Source organism: Alligator mississippiensis, chromosome 9 (assembly GCF_030867095.1).
Source record: "Alligator mississippiensis isolate rAllMis1 chromosome 9, rAllMis1, whole genome shotgun sequence".
Taxonomy (NCBI): Eukaryota; Metazoa; Chordata; order Crocodylia; family Alligatoridae; genus Alligator; species Alligator mississippiensis.
This window is the reverse complement of record NC_081832.1, coordinates 12,187,314-12,200,969: the sequence shown is the minus strand read 5'-3', so window position 1 is coordinate 12,200,969 and position 13,656 is coordinate 12,187,314. Positions and strand designations below refer to the sequence as shown.

Sequence of the window (13,656 nt, the reverse complement as noted above, 5' to 3'; positions counted from 1 at the left end):
TGGTAAACAAGTTTCTGGATGCAGTTAAGCTACTCAGAGTGTGCATTTAAAATAAAATCTGTTTCACATAAAGGGACAAATGAGACTGACTATTACCCCCATCTTTAATGCGCTAAATTCTTTTGCACAGATTGTTCTTGTTACTCCTCCTTTATTTGAGAGAATCTGAACAGCACACAATATTCCCTTTTACGTGCACGACTGCAACAAGCCAAGTTAAGGATACTTAAAAATATATTGTTAGGTTCACTTTTTCAAAAATGCACTTACTAGTAGGTGGGTCTGAATGGGGGAAAAAGGTTGAAGGAAAGAAGGAAAGACAGACAGACAATCATATGGAGATCTTGCAAACGGACCTTGACTAGAGTCACTTACATTCAGCAGTAGTAGCGAAGGGAGTGCAGAGACTTGAGAGGAGTCACCAGGTACTTGAACAGTTGAAAGAGGAGTTTTCATACAAGGTTATTACTCAGAGCACGGTTTGAAATACACTTTGACTTTTGGGGGGGGGGGGGGGGGGGGTCTGCAAAAAAATTTAACTGGTTCATCAATTAAAAAAGTCCACCTAAGTGGAAGGAGCAATCCAATCAGAGACGCCTGCGGGTTATGATTTTCAAATTTTACAGGGGGCCTCTCATCTTTTATGGGTCGGGGGTGGCTCAACCACCCCCTCTCGAGTTCCCCCTTAATTCATACCCTGGCTCAGGGTCCTCACATACAACAGCCTCCAAAAGTGTGCAACTGATCCCATGTTTTGCTGGTGACTTCCGCAGGGGAAGCCTGGGAGGTGGTGTTACCAAGCAGCATCAGCATGCTTAGCAGATTTTGTGTTTGCTTTAGATTGGCATAGGTGAGGATGTTTGCAATGCAGCTACTGCTGTTGTCACTGTTCACTTTGTTCTGACACTCATGTCTTCAGCACTGAATTGCAAAACATTCATTACAAACTTATTTTTGCACGGCCATAGCTCTTGGATGTCCTCTGGGACAGGGAAGCAAGATTTTTCATTTGGGGTTTACAGAAACACTGCATCCAGAAATGGGCAGATTCTGGAGGCCTGAGACCCCATGCAAAGACTGGGGGTGGGGAGCATGCGACTAGTTTGCCGAATAAATACTGTTGCTCTGGTATTTAGCTCCTGGCAGACTGGTACAGTAGCTAAGTGTTAGCTTGGAATGGTTTCATCCCCAACTAATCAATTTTTCTGTGCCCAAGTTTTCCTTCTGCAAAATGGCATTTCCTTAGCTTCCATGGACATTGGGAGGATTTTATTTATCATTAGAACAGGGCTGTCCAAGCTCTAAGTGGCAGGGGACCACATGCCTCTTGAACCACACTAGCAGGGACTGCGTGCCCCTCTGGACCCTACAACCCCCATTGCACCGTGCATCCCAATGCCCCCCCACTTCACCCTGCACCCCCTGCCCATGTGCCTGAGTGCCCTGACTCACTCTTAGCTGTCCAGCTATGAGCTGCCCCACAACCACGTGGACACAGAGTTGTGGGCTTCCAGGCGCTGCACCTCTCCATGCCGTGGAGCAGGGGCAGGAAGGGAAGCTGGAGGCAGGGGAAGTCTGGGCTGCAGTCAGAGCAATGGGGGGAAAGTGCTGCAATTTAACCCCTTGCACATGTGGGCCACAGCTGGATGGTGCTCCATTAAAAGATTGAGATGCTTGGATATTAGGGTAACGGGACTATCTATATAAGTAAGTACCTAATTTTAAATGGGAAGCAAAAACTGAAGCACTGCCCAACAAGGTCATCTCCTTCCCTGGTACTTTACACAACAGAGACTATTGCATATTTTTATGCATCGCATAAAATGGCTCAGACCTAGTAAAATCCCAAATCACTAGCCAACAGTTCTCCCATTTTTTTCTGCAAAAGAAGCTACAGTGTATAACCACAACTTTAAAAAATAAAAAGGGCATTGGCATTCTTTGGTAAAACTTAGTCTGAAAACTTATCCCAGGATGTGTGATCTTCCAAAAATCTGCCAACCCCTGCAGTGTTCAAACTTCTTGTATGACCACAGCCACATGAAGAATGAAATTAAACCCCATGGAAATCTTTGACATTTCTAGTATTATGCAATGCTTGGGTGAAAAAAAAATATTGCAGAAATTCTCATTCCCTTTCCAAAATGAGTTTAGCAAAACTATTTCTAGCTTTTTTTTAATTATCCATTTCACTATTGAAGAAAAAAAAAGCTGTCCATAAATTAAAGAACCACTAAATGGGGCTTATGTAACCCATTTATAACGGGAAATTGGTAACACTTGAGTGTGAAGTCTGTTACTGTAGTTTCTGGAGCCTGCAGCTTTCATCCGATGTGTGCAAACATCACTAAACCTGTTTATTCAACATTTGCCTTAACTTTGTGTCACCAAAATATTTTTAATCTTGAAAGAGGTTACAACTTTGGAATGCAGTCCTAATAGGTAAAACTCACGTTTTCAAAGTTATAGATTATATTCTCTATTTCCAGCTTTGTTATTTTCTTGAGAATGTTAATTGTTCTATAAAACTGATAGAACCCTATTGATTTCATTCATATTCAATTTTATAGGCATTTCCCCTGGGGAGAATCCAAATATAAACTTCACTTTCTTTTTTTCTTGCATAGAAGAGCTGTAACAGGCTGTCAATCTGAAAAACATTGCAGGGGCTGTGATACAGCAGCTATTTGCTGTCAACAATTCAACATATGAAAACTTCTGAAGAAAAGGTTTGTCCCTAACAATCAACATATCGTTCACCCAAAAGCAGCCCTTTATTGCATAAATACTATCGAAGCTGTTACTCCAGCATGCATCTGGGTTAAGCGGGACCATCTTTCAGGGAATTACGCTGGTTCTGAGCGAGAGCAGGACTGGACCAAGGACCTGCCTGAAGCTAGGACTTATGAAACTGAATTTCCAAATAAGACTGAACGTATAAAGTCTTTGGGACAGTTGGGTACTCTGGGACTAACTGGTTCTAGAAAACATAACTGTAGCAGGCTACTTCAATACCAAAGCTCCACCTCGTGGCCAAAACTGTGTGGGTCTCAATTTGGGACAAAGTCTACAGCAGTTTGGAGATACACCAGCACAAATAGTGGGGGAAATGGCACCTAGTAAATAGAGGTACATTAAGAAATATTTCTGAATCTCAATTCATGTCCTTTATAGAGCTATTCAGCACCATTCTGGAGGAACTGAATTAGGAGATAAGATTACCAACGGCTAAATTCTTTACTAGACTGTTTCTTGCAAATGCTGAAGTGGGTGGAAAAGTGACATTTCTCAAGTCAGAATATTTTTCTACTTTAGGAGATGAGCAAGTCAGCTAGAAAACCAAATGTATATAACAGAAAGATATTATAATGAAGTAACTGCTTCTACATTCAGTAAAAATATTCTATAATTTATCACGTTTATATTTCCGATGGAATTACATTTCAAAGCCTAACATACCCCATCTAGTCTATGTACCCTACCAATAACAACATCTTGGACTGATCAAGTCAGGATCAACTCAAGTGCACCATACAAAAATGTATATAAATAAAAAAGCATGATGTTGCATAAAATTTATTTTTTTCACCTGTTTTACATCATTCCCTTTTAGGTTCTTACATTTCTGCAACATAGAACTCACAGAACAATAAATACATTTTGCATTCATATTTCTCTTGAATCAAAGGTATTTGCATCGTATTTAGCTGGATGACAGGTACAAAACATCAGCATCACAATAAATATTTTGACATCAGAATTCATTTCTCCGTACAAGTAAAAATGTTTTTGAAGGCATAAAAGTACATAAATTTTATTAGGCAATAATAATGGACCATATTGGCAAAGTTGTAGAACCCAGGATTTCATGCAAATTCAAGGCCTGATTTCATCACAACTGTTCAAAGGTCTGGTCCAACACACACTGAAGTCAATGGAAAAAATTCAGTAGGCATTGGATGGGCCACTAGATATCCTGTGTGCTGGCATTTAGACTAACTATATGTGCAAATAGACCGTGATGGTAATTTGTGTGCAATGACCCAGTTTGTCTTAGCCCTGTGTGGACTCAGGACATTTGCTGCATCCAGCTGTGTGGCAGCCCTTTTGAAAAAGAAAAACCTCTCTCAGGTCTTATGGCTCAGATCTCATAGGAACCACAGGGATTCATGCACCCAATTTTATAAGGCTCCTTTGAAAATCCCAGCCCAAACTACTAATGCAGCAAGAATCTCCCACAGGAGTCACAAGGAGGTTTAGACAGCTTGCAATGAGATTCTATGATTATAGCAGTTTGGCAGAACATAGAAAAGCAGTGTTTGGTACTGCTCAGTTTAGCTCTGCAACAGCTGTAGCACTTAACATACTGTTTCAAGAACTGGAAGGACATTGATTATATCACTGCTTATTCACCAATATAATTTTGATGAGATAAGATGAAGAAGAGATAGGTTTACACTGTTACTGTTGAGCACACAGCATGCTAATTCCAGCCCTATTCTAAACAAAAGGAGCACAGATGTTTGCCGAGAGAAATAGGGCAGCTCCATCGTGTATATGGCTAAAAGGGCATAAGCAACAGAGTGGAAGACGCATACAAAATGTACATCAATTAAAAAAAGAGAAAAAAAACTAGAGGATAGCTGCACACCTTTAATTACCTCACCAATAAGAGGCATAGACTGTTTATATAACATAGGCTCCTGTGGTTACCGGCTATAAAGGGAACCGAGCACTGATCAGAGACCTTTCCAATGTAACCATGCAAAGCAAGAGCTTGTGATGCAACACATACTGTAACACTCTTTGTAGAATAGCCCTGTATCACAAAAGTTACATAAATTGCTATTGTACTTTACAAACGTAAAAACCAGACATTATATGAAAAGGGTATTTTACTCCCACCACGTTCAAAATACAAAGCATAATAGAGGAAAAGATGCACTTTAAATTTCCAGTAAAGAATTAGTTTATTCAAATATGCAGTAAATATTAACATCTGTATTAAACTTTGTTTTTAAAAAACAGTTTAAAATAACTTAAGGGAAATTGTTTACAGACAAAGTGCTAAGCTTGAAAAAAATAATAATAATCATCACTCCTCCCAGCCTCTGCTGTTTGAAAGTGGCAGTTTTACTTTTCCCGATTGCTTTAAAAATACAACTTATGCTGAATGAGGAATACTTCCCAGCCTGATAAGTCTGCACAAGAAACTAGCTATTAAACAATATTAGCTTTCTGTGAGAATAGGTTTTGCTCATAATTATTTGTCAATATTGCTAAATGTGAATTTTGTTTTTAAGGTTATAGTGCCAATAAACGTTATTAAAAATAACAAATCAGTATTTGTTGGCATAAGCTCCAATTTTGCTAATATGGTCCATTTAGTGTAAACTGCTTTGACTCCAGGAGACAGTGAATTCTACCATATATATGCTTCAAATAATTCACATACAGTAGCATGGCACTGTTAGTCTTGCAGGACATTTAACTACCGATATACATCTACTGGGGATAAGATTATTACAGAGATATATACTGTCATGTGTTTTCAACGGACAAGAGACTTGAATTGTCAGCCACACTGAACTGCTAAAAATAATTTCTTGATTATTACATTTAAATCTACTAAATAAGTACTGGTGGTCTGGGAATACTACAGCATTTGCAAGACTGACATTATCCAGTTACCGCAACAAGTCACAATTAGGACAACATTAAGAATCTTTTGGGTGAACAGGTATAATTTACAAAAAGCCAATAACCCAATTCTTCCACAAGAGGACTTTTTAGACATTGCATTTCCTCTCTGAGGTTTATGATATTAAAACTGCCCTCCAAAACCCATGATAAATATCTAAATTTAGAGTAGAATTTTGTTTTTGGAAAAAGTTTGTAAGGAGGCTCTAAGGTGAATTTTTAAAACAGAGTATGAAATGATTATGGCAGCTAGCTGATAGGCTTCTCAGTATTCTGCTTTTATGCAGTACCAGAGAAAAGACAAATCAAAACAATGTAGCACAAAAAAGCCACTGTTTTCCATTAAAAAGCATTTGCCATTCTTATTCCTTGTGGACCTTGAAACATAACACTCCAAACCAAGCATGCAGAAAGTAGGCTATTGTAACCAGCAGTGCTGGAGACTGCATTTCCCATCTTGGACTGCCACCTAAATCCTTCATTTATACCCTAGCAAAATGGCCATACATAGAACCTACTGAACACCTACGACCTTGTATTTCCTTCCACAGCATGAAGGGGAGCAATGGAGTAGGGACGAAGGTGCAGAAGGGCCGTAAAACACATGGGAAGGGAAACAGAGCCAACAGTGCATGCTCCACACTTTTTTCTCTAAAGCCTGTTGTAGTTCCTACAGCTTAGCTCAGTGGGGTGGCAGCACTACTGATCTGCAGAGGGTAATGCTGAACTGCTGTCTTACAAGCCCAGTATGTTTCTCACCGAAGAACCAGCTTTTGCTCCATATACTTTGAGCCTCAGAGAAGCTGGCAGGGCTTGACAGATTAGCAAGGTACTAGCATGGCTCCTAAGAGAAGCAGGCTATTAGAAAGTTGGGGGATCCTGAAAGCACGCCAGATTCAGCAAGGGTTTACAGAGCCTTTGGCTCCGCAGAACGGAAAGGTGGCAGCTCCTGACTCACACCCCCTTGGGAATGTCCCAGACACTGCTTCGACTTACACACATCTCCCCAGGAAAGCTGGCTCCCTCCAGAGTGATTTTCCACAGGCAGGGCTTTATGAGTTTTTGCAAAGTGTGTGCACACTTTTCACCCAAAGAACCTTGTCTGCCCGTGCACACTTTTCAGTCATTTATGCTGTGAAGTGAGTGGTATACATGCTATCCCCTCTCCTTGGGGTTTCCAGACTTGCTTCATGTGGTCCTTCGCTGGACCTGCATTTACTCACCCTACCTCTGGGGAGGTTTGCCAGGTTGTGCAGCACTTTCTGCAGACAAACTGTGGACTTCATAGCCAAGTGAGCCAGTTACATACAGTAATACTACAGCTTTCTATAGCTGAAAATCAAAGACGGAGGTGTGGGTCACTGCAGACTGTAGCTCTCATTTTAAACACTGCTCCAATTTTGCATTCAGGTTTGTACACCAGAGAATTTTATTTATCATTTTAGTGCCTGTCAAAGCGCCAAATTTACAGCAGTGGAAACAGAGCTTGGCAATCCTTCAAAAAGGTACAGCAGAGAGCGCGTGCCTGCTGCTCCTAAAGTGAACAGTCACCCAGACCTAGGGAGACTGCCTCTAGAGACAAGGGGGGTGGGGGAGGTAGGATGTTCAGACTACTTGGATCACTCATTCCTGGCCTGTCTGCTTAGCTTACCAACAAGGGTGCCATTTAGTGCCAGCTTACTGTGGTGGTTTTTATAAAGTGGAGACACTGTTCCACTAGGAACGGGACAGACAGAGATCAAACAACTCACTTATTACAGACTAAACAGTATTAGATGAGAATGACTGTTACTAAAGCTGAGCCATGAATGACCCAAGGACCCAGCAGCTGAAGGCTCCATTAGCTCCCTGCCATCTTCCTGAGACTTCCAAGCACACGCTCTTGTCTCCAGCTGCAATGAAGGCTTTTTGTAAATAAAACATGGGTCAAAAACCACCCCAAGTTAAAAAAAAAATCATGCTAGACTGATGTGTAGAGCAAATATAGGTTGCATTGCTCAACTTCTGCAAGCTCTCAAGACTTGTCTCCTCTTAGATAAGGTCCAGTTTTAAACCATTCCAATAGCAGTGGAACTTGCAATTGCCTTTCTCTGTATGCATCATGAACTGTGCGTGTGTGTGTGTGTGTGTGTGTGTGTGTGCGTGCACGCACGTGCAAATGCACACACGCCTAGGCTTATTTGCAGCTCATCTTTATTAATTCATCCTAACAGGAAACAGATTTTTATGCAACTGTGAGGAGTAGCAGCTCTGTGACCTTTCCTTTTGGTCTCCAAGGATTCAAGACATGTCTGCCACATTGCCTGCAGAATATTATGTGTCTCTTATCATACTGTCGACACATTTAAAAGCTGATCAGCTGCAAATTTCCTTCCAAAAGGCTTTGCTTTAATTTTAGTAATTTGCCTTTATAGTATAAGTATCCAGTATAGCTATTTGTATGTCACCAGTTCCTTTTACCAGGAAGCACAAAGGCTAAACAAAATGGAATTTCCTTTTTTTTCAATAATCCTTCTCTGTGCATATGACTGGTTAGACACTGTCAAAACACACTGCATTCACTGCATTCAGCTCTTTCATTTTTACTGAATTAAAAAAAAGAAACAAAAAAACCCACACATGCTTGGCTAGGTTCAATTTTTCACTTATGGATAAATATCCTTAACTTTGGAGCCCTACACCCAGAACAGTCTGACTCCAACCTGTAGTCAGCTGCCAGAAAACAGCATAATCATCTATATGAAGGGAATTCCCATGAATTTCTTACCTGAACTGAGCAGATAAATAACAATATAAAACATAGTACAATGCAAGAAACCTCACAGACACTTAAAAAAACCAATTAAACTAAAAAAGGAGTTCACCACATATAAACAGTTATTTAGCAGCTTTCAGATACTTTGATCTTACGCATGAACAACTAATCATTGCAGTTACATGCATCTGACCCCAACTAAACGAAACAAAAAGTTACAAAAACTGAAGAAACTATCAAGTGCCTTCACCTTCACCCAAATACTCCATTTTCTGTTAGGTTTTACTTACTGCAGTTAAGTCTTTTTCATCAAAGCAGCACATAATGCCAGTTACTGCATGATCCTAATGCAATTATCAGTTGTAGTTGTTGTTAGAACAAATACGTGATTTTTTTTTTGTCTCTCAGGAGTGTGCAAAATGCCTGCTTCCTAAGCAGATGAGCCCTATGAAGTGAGCTTTGAGTAGCTTGGGGGCGAGAATCTCCGTCTCAGGTACTTCAGGACGTAGAGGGGAAGGCAGCTCACCAGCGTGATGGCTGTGACCTTCCACAAGAACGACAAGGTAGCAATGAAGTAAACATCTGTAAGGACAAAGCACAGAGGCAATGGAGAAGGGCAACAAACTGAGTCAGAAGGGCTTTGTGGTGGGAGTCGCAAAGAGAAGCCCAAGTGAAAATAAATACAGCCTAGTACAGCTTCATTCTCCCCGCGCACAAACCAGCGTTTTTGCTCACTACATGGCACTGACTCAAGCAATTTCTGCTTCCTGATCACATCTTGTGCTCTTCTCTCTCTTTCACGAAGGATAGATAGCTTTCTCCACAAAACTCTGCTTACTGAATTGCACTAGGGATTTTTCTGGTGTGTGCAAGTATGGGTGTGCACTCTGTATGAAACGTTGCAATCCTTCTATAACCAAATCAAGTAAACTCACTTCCTTTACATGTTTTTTTAGTTTGGGGAGTTCTCTTCCTCTAACTCGATAGTTTAAATTGTGTCAGTTCATTCAGAAGTATGTCTCATTTCCCCATGTATGCTATATGACATAACTGCAAATATATCCGTAACAGTTCAAAGTTCAGCTAGCATACTCTGGTTTAAGAGAGAGCCCTATATTGCATGGGGGCTTTGAACCAAGGAAAGGAGAGGGCTATTTTATTCTGTAGCAATGTATCATTCTGAAAGGTTACCAGGCAAGTAGTGACATCTTCTGGTTCCTGACAGTATAATGAAACAAGCTGTAGGGATCTCATATTTGCAGCAGATTGACTTGCCCAAGAGAAATAAGAATTCCTCACTCATTTTCCTTTAGCTTGGTAGACTAAGGGGACTGACTTACTATAAGGTGAATGAAAATATAAGCTCAGACCAAATGACTTATGTTTTAATGAGCCGGTTACTACATTCGCTGCCAAATGTGACCTTTCGCTCCAGCAGCAGAAGCTCATGATTTCAGGTTCAGCCATGTCATGTTCAACCCTCATAGGTAACCCAACCACAGCTATTGCTACACATGGTGACTCGTATAGGGATTTGAATTCCTGTTGGGCTCAGATTCAGGATGAGATTTCCTGGGCAGTATGTAACCTAATAGCCAAATATGTCTGTCTCCCCTCAGAGTTTAAGCCACATATAAAAATTTGGGAACATGTTCCATTAGCAAATTCTCATCCAGAATCATCACTGAACTAGGTTTAGGTCAAAAACTCTGGAGTCCAATCCATGTCTTTAGTGCTTCTGTTACTGTTAACTTGTTAAACATGGGTCTGCATAGGTTTAAAAAATAGACATTGTATTTAACCTTACCAATAAACTCATGTAAGAAGACCAGCGAGGCTATATAGCAGGAGAGGCTGAGCAACTCTGCCACTATCATAAGCCAATGCCATGTCTGGATTGTTAGTGCTACCATCAGCAACTCGGTGAGGATCAAAGATGTAAAGGAAATAGCAACGATGTGAACAAATTCAGATTCAAACAGCAGAAGTGCTCCATACATAATGATACTACCTGTAAGAGAGAGAAGAGAGGCGAGACAGATTGTTTTTTTCTAAATTATAAGACCAAACATCAATTTAAGTCCTGAAAGAGCAGAAACCCTTCAGGTCACTTAAGAATGCTTGAAATTGCTTTTCACAAATACTATTGAATACTCAGACAACAAATCAATCATTTATGACACAGCACTGAAAGTACTGCTCTACAATAAGAAAAAGATATAGTGCTCAATTTTTATAGAAGTCTGTCACAGTTACAGACATGGGGGTTGGAAATGGCATGTATTATTGTTATTATTTTGGCTACTTTTGCTACTGTTGACTGGACTATGATTGTGGAGCTCTATCTTCCCTTCCTTCCAGAAAAACAGCACAATCACTTCTCAAAAGGAAAGATAATACACATGAAACACTTCTAACTCCTACTGCACTGCCCCAGTGTCCAGATGAAAACAAAAGATGCCGTTAGTCTTTCTGCACTCCTTGGATTGAGTTCTTCTTTTGTAAATTCCCTTCTAAACTAGTACAAATTAAAGCATTGTTAACGATGCATTGTTTTGTGCCCCTAATCTGGCTGGTTTACATAATTCCCTGAACAGCCACCTGCACAAATAACTCATGTTAGCAGCATGAGTAATCTGCACCAACATCCATCACATTATTCTTGTTCAAGGGGAAAACCTGCAAGTGAATAGAGCCTGAGCCACAAAGTTCAGATCCAGCTGTGAACTTTCCAAAGTGTGGGGCCGTTGAAGGTTTGGGTCAGGCCCATCACTGCTAGCAACTAGTCCAAGTGTTTGGCCTGCTGTTTTTTAGTCATTTAACACATCAGAAGTGAAGTCACTTTAACCAAATATTGTAACCGGATAGCGGGCTCAGCTTAGAAAAAACTTTCCCTCAATGCATCACCCTCTGGCTTTGACTTTCCACCACTTGTGAATTTTCTATGAATGCCTTGGCTTTGCCATTATATTTATATAGCAACAGAAGACCATTATTCCTGCCATAGCATTCTACTGCATTAGATTCCAGAGGATAATGCTAATAGGAGGTTTTATATTCCTGGCTCCGCTCCTTATTTAAGGATGGTAACATCATTTAAATCAAAAGGAATTAACTGCTGATTTTGAACCATTTCTTCCCACTCTTGTGATAAAGGAGAGATATCAAATTTTGTCATTCTCATTCAGCACTATATGCACTTTCCATGAATCTGTGATTAAAAACAGAATAAATTACTTGCATCTGCAGTGATTTCATTTCTGTTTGTTTGTTTTCTGTTAAAAGTGCTGAATTTTTAGGCTTATAATCCAGTATAATCCCCTATTTGGAACTACCACAGGGGACAAGAGGTGGTTTAGTTAATAGTTTCTCATAATGTGAAGACAGTGTCCAATTAGCCAAAACCCTGCACCACCTTTTAATGACATAGCCAAGATTGTGGGTAAGCCCATCATATTACGCATGCTGTAACCAGAACTATGATCATTAAGGCCAATCGACAGCATTTTCATCCTCTTGTATACTATATGTTTATATAATTATTTGCATACTAGGGAGTTTCTTCTGTGGTTTTAAAAGCTTTTTTCAAAGGAAATTTACCTCCATTTTACAGATGAGAATTGAAGCATAGAACAGACTTGCCCATAGCTACAAAGCAGTAAATAGCTAAAAAGGAGAGAGCTGTCTTTCTTGAAGCCCATGCTCTTTCCTATCATAACAAAACACACTCAAAATATTGCCCACTTGTCACAAACTTAAATTTAGGCAATTCCTTCCTTTAATATCCTATTCGCTGTCATTGTTTCAGTGCAAGGAGTAGCTGTCTGCTTCATATTCTAGGGATCAGTTATTCAAGTAAATGATGCTCCTGATTTTCCACAGGACAGCTTTGCAATTTCTAATAGACATAGAGAAGCCAGAAGGGAAGTTTCAGTTTCTTACCTTGATAGATACTTATCAAGACCCATATTAAAAATGTTTTATAGGATAAAGGTCGTCCCTATAAAGAAAAAAAAAAAGCAAATAAACGCTATGAAAAACAAATTTATAAAGCAAGCTGCAGACTACAGTCTAAAATAGGTAGTCTACTGAATGATTGAATAGGGAAGAATAACCTGAAAAAGAGACTTTTCTTTAAAGGTGCATAAAGAAGACTTAAAATCATAAATATACCAGAAAGACATAAGTGCAGTGAAAACAGCACAATCCACCCTTCGGTGTGCTGAAATAACAGTGTCTACAAAGCTGTTCTACCCATTTCCTTGGGGGAATGGGAATAACCTGTATCAGGATAAGGTATGTTTGGCTATACCAGTATAGCTTCATCCCACTAAGAGTAATAGATATAGCTAAATCTGCACAACAGTCTCAATACAAAGACTGTGTAACCCAGGCCTAAGGATGGTTAGAGAATTAGTGGTTTTATAACATCAGAGAAAACATGCAAGTGAAACCAGATGGCAACGTATTTGGACCAATGGAAAATGTGTTTGCCTCTGAAAGCATCTAACAGAAATACTTAGGGAAAAGGTTGTCTCTTTAAAGAGTCAGCCCACCCTGCCTTTCTACTGAGAAACATGTTCCCAGTCCACATACCTAAGTTATTCCAAGGATTTTGGGGGGTGGGGTGGAGCAGAGGGAGGGCAGAAAAGATGACCAAGGATTAAGTCAGGGCATTCCTGATATTTCAAAAGGTTAATTTTTTTTTTTTAAATCAAGCAGAATTCTCAGTTTTTAAAAAGAAAAAACCAAACTCTCCCGGGCCTTCTGTACATATTGAGCACCAGAAAAGTATCTTTTTCCCCTCTTAGGCTATGCCATCTTTAAAGCAAATCTCCCTGAAAGAAACCATGTGACCACTTTTCCCTATCTCCCAGCATACAGATCATAAGCAGTACAACTGACCCAAAAGTTTGACAGAACCGTTTTCAGTTGTAAAAATGAAGGTACTGCAAAATTGAAACAGTTCACAAAAATGTGGAATTCAGCAAAATTTTTCAGTGGAAAGGAGGCAATAGTAATTTTCTGCCAATTTTGTGTCCCTGTCCATTTCTTTCTGCCCTTCCCCACCACCGCCTCCTGGCTTCCACGTGCCAAGTCCCTGCCAGCTTCTCCTCCTCCTCTATTTTGGAACAAAAGAAAATATCAAACATTCAGAATCTCCCACAGGATGGAAATTCTGTTTTCCAGCCAGTTCTAAT

The 13,656-nt window shown here is 40.0% G+C and overlaps 1 protein-coding gene across 1 annotated transcript in view; it reads right to left on the bottom strand.

Annotated features, from left to right (window-relative positions):
* Positions 1-3,560: 3,560 nt before the first annotated feature.
* Positions 3,561-13,656, bottom strand: part of ATP9A (ATPase phospholipid transporting 9A (putative)) — a 94,405-nt gene continuing 84,309 nt past the window's right edge. The window contains exons 26-28 of the mRNA XM_014609691.3: positions 12,398-12,455; positions 10,263-10,466; positions 3,561-9,037 (exon numbers count right to left, since the gene is read on the bottom strand). Coding sequence (XP_014465177.1) covers positions 8,901-9,037; positions 10,263-10,466; positions 12,398-12,455 — 399 coding nt within the window. The 3' untranslated portion in view covers positions 3,561-8,900. The remainder of the gene's footprint in view (positions 9,038-10,262; positions 10,467-12,397; positions 12,456-13,656) is intronic.